Genomic DNA, 10,206 nt, shown 5'->3' on the forward strand with positions numbered 1-10,206 from the left:
CACTCCCCTTTCCTGCCTTTCCCAGCCCACTCTCCAGATTTCCGAGCAAGCCACGTCCTTCCTGCCCTTCACGGCAGGGCCAGCGTGCCCCATCCGCCCAGCTGGCCACCTACTTCTCCATTTGCCTCCCTGTTCTCCTTTTCCCGCACGCACCCCCCCTGCCCCATGCCTCCGGCTTCCCCTCCCGCTCCGCCTGACCCACAGCCACAGGGCTCTGCTGGCGGGGTGAAGCCCGGGGCTTGCCAAAGCAAACAGGAGCAGGAGGAGGAGGAGGAGGAGGGCCAGGGCCGGAGCAGGCAAAGGGCAGAGTCCACCAGCAGCCTCTGTCTTGCAGCTGCGGGGTGGGGAGGTTCCCCGTGGTTTTTAAATGCTCTGAGTTGGCTCTGTGCACCCCGGAGCTTGGTGGGCAGTGGGTGTGGGAGGTGATGCCTCAGCTGAGCGGAGCCCAGGCATGCTGAGCGGCAGGCTGGGGAGCGAGCACCCTTTGCGGCTTTCCCCGTGTGGGTCTGGGGTGGGGGACTGAGCTTCATGGGGTGCTGGAGGCCAAGGGAAAATGGATCCGGGGCTCAAGTGTCCTGCAAGTAATTTATAACGAGGTCTTTTCCTCCTGCTCTGCTCGCTGCCAGGAAAAACAGCAGGAAAGTATTTCCCTGGGAATTGTTTTTGTTCCTTCCTCTGTGTCTGTACGCATGAAGCTCTCCTCTGCCTTGGACATGCCTCAACCTGTCCCGAGGCTCAGATTAATCCCCTGCACCACCAGGGATGACAGCTGAGGTCAGACGCTGTCAGCAGAGGCGAGGAGGAGGAGGAGACCTTCCCCCTAGGAAACCACACACGTTCCCAACCGGAGCAGTGAGCATGAACAACAGGCAGCCCTGCCTGCTTCTCCCGAGCAGGAGGTCACCCTGCAACACGGCGGCACACCAGAACATGCCGCACGGGAGGTAGAGCTCGCTGCTGGCGGTGCCAGAGCAATGCAGCAGAGCCTAAAGCCTGGCTTAAGGGAAAGGCTGGGATAGCTGCAGGCAGCAAATGCATCTGCAGCCAGGCAGGTTGCAGCCTGGCAGTGCCTCCAGTAGTGCAGCTGCTCTATGCCGGTGCCCAAACACAGGTCAGCGGCACCCGGTACCTCTGCTTCTCCACCGGCCTGGGAAAGGCCTGGCTGGCTTCCTTGGCTGCGACTGCAGGAAAGGGAAAAAAGACGAACCGTCCCCCTCACCCGCAGCAGAGAAGCAAGCCCTGCAGGCTGGGCTGGGTCAGAACTGCCGGTTGCAGAGCAGCTGCCCACAGGCAGGTCTCAGCACCCTGCTGCCTGCTCGGCAGGGAAACTGGGACGGAGGGATGGTGGGAAATTGGGATGGAGGGGGAGCACATCTGCCACAAAGCCAGTCCTTCAGTGTGCAAAGAGCTCAACACCACCTCGGAGCAACTGGGACAAGCTCAGGAGAGCTCAGCTCCAGTAAATGATGCCCTACGGCCCCTGCCCAGGCAGTTTACCTTCCTCTCGTCCCGTTTTCCTCTCTACCTCACGCGAGTGCTTGGGAAACATACGATGACGGACTATTTGCCTGCAGTTCCAAGCCCTTCCCTCCCCCTCTCCCCAGGCTCCATCACCAATAAATCACCCCGCTGGGAGAGAGGGCCAGAGGAAACCAGAGGCACAAAACCTCAAACAGAGCCTTTTCCCCCCCTGCTCTCCCAAGCAGCTCTGCATTTCATTACTGTGGCCAGGCCAGCCCTCGCCCAGCTGGGGAGAAGGAGGGGAGGGGGGGCCCTGCAGGGTTTGCATGTCAGGAGCAGAAATCACAACCAGAAGAGCAGGAGAAGGGAGTTGTTTGTGTTTGTCACCGCATCCCGGCACTCGCCTGGCCCTGACCCTGCCTCCGGGACCCATGCTGGCCTGGAATAGCTCTCCTCCATTGCGGTCCCTCCGTGCCAAGGCAGCTCCGGGCATCTTTCAGCCAGCTTCTTCCCCTGCCAGCCATCCCCTCCCAGTGCCAACCCCTCTCTCTGACCCCCTCCAGCCTCACAAAGGCGCTTGGACGCTCCTTGGAAGAAGCCCTGGGGTTTTCTGCAAGCCTCGCCAGCGGGCTCAGCCCTGCCAGCAAATTTTGCCGCCTTCCCTCTCCGCCTGCGCAGCTCCTCCCGGGCTGGGAGCACCCTGCCCAGGCAAACATCAAGCCTGTCCCTGCCCGGGGAGAGCGGCGAGGACAAGCCCCCGCTCCCCTGCAAGCACCCCCCAGCCCGCTGGGGACCGGGGAGGGGGCTCCCTCCACCCACCCTGAATATATACTGGCAGAGCATCGCCGGCAAGCACAGTACATCGGAGACAGATGCAAGTCCCGCAGCGGCGTGAGGGCTGGGGTGGGGGGATCCAGATGTGCCTCTACCCACCCTTTTGAGCCATCGTTTAAGCAAGAAGTACTGCGCCACAGTACTTCTGCACCCCTCCCTCCCCCCAGAAACCCTGCCCTGGGGTTTAGCCCTTGGCAAAGCATCCCCCCTCCCCTCCAGGGCTGCTCCGGTCCCCCCCAGCTCCCCACGGCTCCCCAGGCGGGGAGAGGCCCCAGCAGGCGTGCAGCCCTGCGGCGCTGGCCTGCCTCCCTCTCCTCCCTCCCAGCAGCTCGCCGGATTCCTGAGCGCTGACACAGGATGCTGCAGCAATGAGTGCGCAGCGCCTTCCTCCCCTTCCCCTGCCCCAGGAGAGGAGGGACGGGCGGGTAAAGCCGGGTCGCATCAGGCCAGGAGGGAGCAAAAGCATCCGGAGTGAAATCCGGAGCCTCCCGTGAGCCCCGGCCTCTCGCTGCCCATCGCCTCCCAGCCCCGTGGGCTTCCTCCGGCCTCTGGCTGGCACCTGTCCCGGGCCAGACGTACGTCCATCCCTTTAAAGGCCGAGATGATTCACACCATTAACACTCCCTTATTGGCAAGAGCCGGTTTTAAATAATTCCCTCTCTCCAGAAGGTATTCCTGATGCGAGCCACAGCTCATCCACCCGGAGCTGCAACCAGCGATCGCTCCTTGCCAATTACAGCAGGAGGAAAGTGAAAGCCTGTCTTTCGCCCTCCTCCCCGAGCACCGCCCGGGCAGCCCGGCCACCACGCTCCCCGCTCCCTCCGCTGGCATCTCTCCCACCCTCCAGCTGCACTAAGGGATTTTCCCAGCACCGCTCTAAGGGGATCTACTCCGAGCTGAGGAGGGGGGGAGGCAGCAGCCCAGGCAAGCATCTCTAACAGCTCATTGTTATTATAGGAAGGTAAGGTTCCTGCCATCTTGCCATTAAGTCATACCCTCCTCGACCCCATGAGGTAGTTTCCATAGAAGTCACCCTCTCTTCCAAGTGATGGAAGTTTTTATTTTTATCTGCCTTACTTATGCACTTCTCTTCCCTCCGTCAGCATTGGCCTGGGCAGCGGGTTTGGGTCGTTAGCTTCTCCTCGAGCTTATTCCCCCTTCCTTGCTCAGCTGTCCCACCCTGTCACCCTCACCTCTGCAGCAATCTAAAGGCAGCACCACTGAGCAGAAGGAAAAGTCCAGGGATTGAAGCAGCACAACAGAACAGTTGAATTAGGGAAAACAGACCCCATTTAGGTAAAAGTGATTACAGGAATAAAAAAAAAAGACACTGGGGAAGGAAAAAAAACAAAGAGCAGAAAAGTTGATTGCAAAAGTAACACACGATCGTCATTATGGGTCTTTTTCAATTTGAGACTCATTTTCCAGTGGAGGCGCAGACCCCTCTATAATGAGCCAAAGCTCACCAGCAGCTATCTTGTCTGTTATTCTCTCCAACCCCCTCAGCAGCAGCAGCAGCCGCCTGCAGCTCCCCGGGGACGCACACATCCCAGGGAGCAAACCCCACACATTATAAAAACACAGCCACAGGAACAAGCGAGGCGCGTGTTGGCGCAGCAGAGACAGCTCCGGCAGCCAAGGGAGCTGGACAGGGTCTTCTGGGGACATGGCACCATGGTTATCAGCTGGTAAGCAAGAACTTGCTCACCCTCAGGTAGCTCTGCAGAGAGGTCACGCCAGCCAAAGGGAGCTGCATTGGCATCTCTGGGTAGTTTTTGCCGTGTTTTCAGAGGCCAACAGCAATTAAGGCGTTGCACAACTCCTCTCTGGAAGATAGAATAGGTAAGAGTGCTGCTGGTGATCTGTGCCAAAGGGAGGTTGGGTCTTGTCTGCACAGGGACACCGAGGTTCCAGTGGTTGGGTGCCCAGAAAACCTTTAGATACGCCAAGATGCTCCTGATCAATTCCGTGACAGCCCAGAGCAAGAGTGCCCCCATCCCATTTTGGCACTGAGGAGCTGACTGCAAGCCCTGGGCAAAACCACCTGCTTCCACAGAGATGCTGTTGGCGGACAAGGAGCGGAACCAAAACCCGCTCCCCCCGGCCATGGGAAGGAAGCTGTGCTTTTACAGGAGCAGGAGGCCATTTCCATCCCCCAGCCCAGCTTCTGACCCATGAAAGCAACCTGTGCCCTCAGAGCAGGAGGAGAGCGGGGGGAAAAGCCCTTCATAGCCACCCTCCTCCCCGCACTGCTCTCCTCTTACTGGAGAGGTCCCATGGCGACTGTGTCTCCCATCCGACAGCCACACTGTTCGACTGTAGGGTTCTCCTGGAAAGCACTTGTACAAGTGAAGCAGGCCCAGGCCCTTTCTGTCACCTCCCAAAGGTCATCAAGCGGAAAGAAATGTCTCACGCAGTTTCCTTGGTGTCGTCTACGAGAGTAAAATTGTATGTCACCATTAAGTGCAATTATCAAGAAAATTAAGATGGTCAGACTTTTGCCTCTGCTTAAGAATAGGGAGCTAGTTAACTTGTACACAAACTAGCAGAGCTCCCTCTAAGCAGCCCCAGACCAAGCAGCTTCTCCCCCATCGCAAGTCCTCCCCTCATTGCCTTCCTAGTGCTGCGGGAGGAACAAGCCCAACACCTCCAGTTCTCACAGAAACAAGATGTTAGATACCCCAGCCTGCCAGCCCAGTGTCCCCAGTAAGGGCTAGCACTGCCTCCCAATGCGGTGCCTATTCCAGCTACACCAGAGAAAGCAGAGAGCGGAATGCTTCACGCTGGTCATCGCTCACCTCCCACCTGAGCCGGGCCCCTGAGGTTCAGCCAGATATCCCAGGCTGCATTTCACAGCACACAAACATCTTCCTTGACTCGTCAGATATGCAATCCTCAGTTGAAAAGTTCATTAATTAGGAGCAGAGAAGCCTCTAGTGAATCTCCCAGCAAGGAGAAAAAAAATTCCCCCACAATTCAGTCTAATTACAAACCCTCAGGGCGCTCCACAGTTGCTGTGAAGCAGAGGCCAAACTTTCCTCCCCTCCCCTAAGAGCAGGAACTTTAACCCAGTTATAGTTTTACTGATAACAAAAAAAAAAAAAAAAAAAGCAAGCCCTGATATTAATCATTTTAACTACTCTGCAAGTAACAGCAAAGAGGAGGCACTGAAAAATATCCATGGCAGAGCAGCAGCTGGCCCTGAGCACAGCCTGTGTCCAGGAAGGATCCGCTCACACGCCCCCAGCCCAGACCTTTGAGCAGGCGAAGCCAGAGGCCAGCCCTCGGCCCGACCGTGCCACAGGCCTCTACGCAGCTTGGGGCTGGACTGTGCGCAGCTGCTCTTTTAGGATTTAGCAACCGCTTTCCACCCACAGAGTGACTCTGCACATTAGGTACTTTCTGAGCAAGACCTCAGATGACACGGCAGCTCCAGCCCTGGGAAGAGGCTGCAGCCAGAGGAGCAACGGGAGCACCTGGAAGATCCTGGGAAGGACTCCAGTTGCCCTGACAGAAGTTCCCTTTCTTCCCCAGCCGCCAGAGGAGCTGGACTCCAACCCAGCCCCAGCCTCTGGCAAGGCAGGGTGGATCCAGCCACAGACATGCAGCAACCACACCCTGGCTGCTGCCTGCCCAGATCCCAGCGGCCCTCCTCCCCAGCCCGAGCCAAGCGGGGACACAAACAGGGACTAGGCTTGTAGAGTTGAAAATATTTAATACGTGTTGTACACGTAGAATTACATTTTATACAAAACAAGATACATCACTGAAGGAGAACACTGTACAAAAATCCCTACGGGAGTCCCAAGCCTTTATACAACAAAGACCGGGAGTTACCAAGCCTAACAAACAGGCTCAAGGACTTTCCGTCAGAGCATCTGTAAACTTCGTTTCTCTCAATAAACACTTTTAAAAAGCACCATGTAATAGTTCTGACCTAAACCTTTCCAAAATAGAAACTTTATTTAATAAACTTAATACTTTCCAAGCTTAAAATACTACCCGGTGGGAGTGCCCCTGGTGTCGGCAGCAGCCGAGGAGCCTCCCCCGGGCGGCGGCCCGGCCAGGAAGGGGAACTCCGGGAGGGCAGGGCCGGGCCCGCTCCCGGGGCGGGTGCCGGCAGACGGCACCCGGGGTGCCGGCGGCGGGCGGGGAAGGGGGAAGTGCTGCTGCTGCCGCTGACCCGCGGTCCTTCCCGTCCGGCGGGGCAGGGCGCCGGGACACGCCGGCGCCGGAGCCCCGCGGCGCTGCCCGCTACGGCGGGCGCCCTCCTCCGCCGGGCCGGGGGTGCGGGAGGAGGGCGGGGGGTGTCACCTCTCGGTCCGGCTGCCCGTCCGTCCGTCCGCCGGGCCCCCCCTCCCCGCGGCGGAGGGCGAGTCTCTGCGGCCCGCGGCCGGCGCGTCAGAAGGCCACGATGGCCGTGCTCCAGGGGTTGAGGGTCCGCAGCACCGGCTCGTCGCAGCAGATCTGTCCCGGCTCGGCCGCCGCCTCGGCGGGCGACGGCGACGTCGTCGTCGGCGCCTCGCCGCTGTCAAGGGGCGCCCGCCGCCGGCCCTTGGGCTCCTTGCTGAGCAGTCCCGAGAAGCTGGAGCCGAAGATGCTGATGAGGCTGGCCACGTTGCCCGTCTCCATGTCCTCCTGCTCGCCCGGCGGCGGCGGCTCCTCCACCTCGCGACGGGGCTTCTTCACCGGGGAACCCGCCTGGCCCCGCTCGCCGGCGCTCCGCTTCCGGGGACAGTGGGGCGGCGGGGGCGCCGCGGCCCCGGCGGTGGCGCAGTCCGCGCGGTTCGCCTCGCCTCCCCCCGCCGCCGCCGCGCAGCAGCAGCAGCTGCAGCCGCAGCAACAGCGCCGCGGCCGGGGGCCCTCGCAGTCCGCGCCGGGCAGCCGCGGGCCGCCCCTAGCCGCCTCGTCCTGCGGGGGCGGCGGCTCGCCGGCCGCCCAGGCGGTGCCGCAGGGCGGCGGCTCCTCCTCGGGGGGCCCGCAGGCGGCGGGGGGCGGCTCGGGCGGGCAGCCCGGCTCGCTCAGGTAGACTTGCCGGGCGCTGCGCAGCACCAGCGACACCAGGAGGTTCTTGTGGAGCTTGAGGCCGCCGCGCTGGCCCCGCGCGCTGTAGATCTTGCCCAGCGAGATGCTGACGATGCGGTGCGCCTCCAGCTTGAACTCCATGGGGGACGGGGGCGAGGAGGCGGGGGGTGGGCGCCGGGCCGCGGGGAAGCCGTGCCGTGGGGAAGCCGTGCCGTGCCGTGCCGCGCCTGCCGCCCGCACGCCTGCTCCGCACGCCGCTCCTTCGCGCCGCCGACTGAGGCGAGCCCACGCGCCCGCCCGCCTTTTATTCCGCCCTCGCCCTGGCCAATCAGAGCGCCCCGCCGGCCGCTCCAACTGCCGGCTGGCCCCCGCGCGCCCGCGCCGGCCAATGGGAAGGCAAGGGAGAGGGTTCGAAAGCTCGCCCCGCGGAGAGGGCTCTTCAAGCGGCAACGCCAGCACACGGCTGCTGGTGGGGCCCTCCCGCCGGCAGCGGCCGGGGGACGGCAGGCAGGGCTGCAGCAGAACCCCAGCTTCACCGCACTCCGCATTGGCTTGATCACACCTACAGGCAGCAGAGGGAATTTTGGCCAAAACAACTGAAACATTTCAGGGGAGGAACCAACAGCAACAAACCAAGAGCAACCCCTGTTTTGCACAGGTTAGAAATGTTTCCCCCAGTTTTTCAGCACCAGTCTCTGACATCTTGTGCTAGAGAAGGAACTGGTATTGGTGTTGGCTGGAGGGGGAAGTGCACCTTTGAGTACTTCAAGGAAAATCTGCCCTGGCGTTGAGCAGAAAGCCATCCCCGCCCAGCTGTCAAGTGGAGATCTGCTCCAGGGGTCTGGCGGCGAAGCTCGCAGAAAGCCCAGGATAGAAGAGGAAGATCCACAACGGGGGCGGGAAGGGTTGCAAGGGAGGATGGGGGAGGACAACAGGACACCAGCATCTCCAGGGGTGATGGGGACCACAGCAGCCTGGAGCACTTTGTGTGGGAACTGAAACCTCGCTCTGCCATAGCTGTGAAAGCCAGTGGCAGGGCCAGCCTGGTGGCTGGGGGCCGCCGGGGACAACCGACACCCCCCCCTCCTGAGACACAGCTCCAGGCACCAGGGAAGTCTCCCAGAAAGCTCGGTGGGTGTTTCAGGGCTTGGAGTGGGGACCCTCCTTCTTCCACTGAGGAGCAACCACCATCTGCGAGGAGGCAAGAAGTGAAAGGGCCCAAAATTAAGGAAGTTCAACGTGCTGCCCCGGATTATCAGTTTCCATTCCCAGCTGACACAGGACAACTCACTTCCATCCTTTTTTTTTTCCAAGGGATTCATCCGCAGACCCCCCAAAAGGAAAGCCACAGCCCGTCGTGATGCTTTATTGGCAGGAACTGCCACCACATCCCGGCTTGCTGGAAGGACAAGGGGGTGGCTGGTCACAGCAGTAACAAAAACCAGGTGAAGATTCAGCCACATCAAGACATAGTTGTCATAGTAAGAGCCTTCCCCCCTAAAAAACCCCACACTCGGACCAAATGCATGTTTTACTCCCGCTTGAGCACAGCTGGAAAACCTCAAATGCCACTCTCTGGATGTTGAACACAACAGCATGTCAACCTGGGGGCTGACATCTCAAAATGTTCACCTCCTCTTGCACAAACCTGCTATGCTCCATCTTAAAACGACTAGACCAGAGCACGCTCAATTGCACAGCCAAAACACCGGCCAAAACAGCCGGTCCTGGCTTTCCCCCTGCCCGCGCCAGGGCGAGCCTCTCCTGGCTGCAGAGATCGGGGCTGTCCCCCCCACACCCGGCGTGGGAGGCCTGAGGGACGCGAGCCCCGGCGGTGGGAACCGAGGGTTTCCAGACCCGCCGAACCTGCTCCCCATGCCTCAGAGGGCCGGCAACACCCTGGCCTAAGCCCTCGGGTCAGTCTAACCAGCCAGGGCAGGTCTGGGCTGGGATGTTTGGGACTGCAGTCATGCCTCCTCGCCCGCAGCTGGCACGTCTGCCCGCCACCGGTGTCCCCTCCGTGGCACGGCATTCGGTTGTGCCCCCACAAAAGGGCTCGTGCATCACCAGGGGTGTTGCTCTGGGACTGCTGTTTGCAGGATCCGGGCATCCGCATCCTCAGCAGAGATGACCCCAGTTAGAAGGATAAAGCCAGGTTTGATCCATCCCAGTTGGGTATATTCCCAACTTGGATGCAGATGAAGAGCCACAGTGCAAAGCCACCTCACCGGCTGGAGAAAGCCGAACGTGGGTGGAGGAGACACGGCGTGAGAGCTCTGCTGAGTAAAGATGCCTGGATCAGAGCAGACCGACCTGTTCTGCCACTCACCACCTCACCCCGATGGCATGAGGCACCATTTCTCTCTGGTCGCCAGGTTTTGGCTACCTACCCTGCCTAGGAGCGGGAGGGCCGGCAGCCTCTCCCCTACCCTGGCCAGGGATAAGCACGATGGGGACGGGTACTGAGCAGTCCCTCATCCCTATTAGTGCTCAGACAGGAGACTTTGAGAGCTGGCAGGGAGGAGCAGAGGTGCACGCCGTCGGGCAGCAGACATAGTACCTGGTACTGCCAGTTTCACCTACCAACTCCGCGCCTGGTGTCAGGCACAACCAGCGACATGTGTTATTCCCAGGGCACCGAAGCCCTGCCTTGACATCTGCCCTGCCCCTGCCTGTGTTTCATGCCCTTTGCAAAGAGACGGGAGGAGGATTGCTCTCCCAGGGGTGGCCATGCAAGAGGAAGGCAGGAGGAGAGGACCGGCAGCAGTGCAGGCAGAGGCCGTCCAGCAGCACGCAGGCAGCCCGTTTAAGCCAGGCAGTATTTTGGTGGCAGCCCTGCCTTTCCCTCCCAGGCTGATGTCATGGTTTAGTAAGTTAGAGGCAGAG

At 60.6% G+C, this 10,206-nt stretch overlaps 2 protein-coding genes across 2 annotated transcripts in view; both read right to left on the reverse strand.

The window, feature by feature from the left end:
• Positions 1-5,857, reverse strand: part of CACNA1E (calcium voltage-gated channel subunit alpha1 E) — a 173,040-nt gene extending 167,183 nt beyond the window's left edge. Inside the window, exons 1-2 of the mRNA XM_041127951.1 lie at positions 5,094-5,857; positions 4,560-4,727 (exon numbers count right to left, since the gene is read on the reverse strand). The gene's annotated coding sequence lies outside the window, so the exon portion shown is untranslated. The remainder of the gene's footprint in view (positions 1-4,559; positions 4,728-5,093) is intronic.
• A 136-nt stretch (positions 5,858-5,993) lies between these two features.
• IER5 (immediate early response 5) lies at positions 5,994-7,603 on the reverse strand. Its single transcript, XM_030034209.2, has one exon. The coding sequence runs from the start codon at positions 7,459-7,461 to the stop codon at positions 6,697-6,699; it is 765 nt and encodes a 254-aa protein (XP_029890069.1). The 5' UTR covers positions 7,462-7,603; the 3' UTR covers positions 5,994-6,696.
• Positions 7,604-10,206: the final 2,603 nt, after the last annotated feature.

The sequence above is a fragment of the Aquila chrysaetos genome, chromosome 12, assembly GCF_900496995.4.
Source record: "Aquila chrysaetos chrysaetos chromosome 12, bAquChr1.4, whole genome shotgun sequence".
NCBI lineage: Eukaryota > Metazoa > Chordata > Aves > Accipitriformes > Accipitridae > Aquila > Aquila chrysaetos.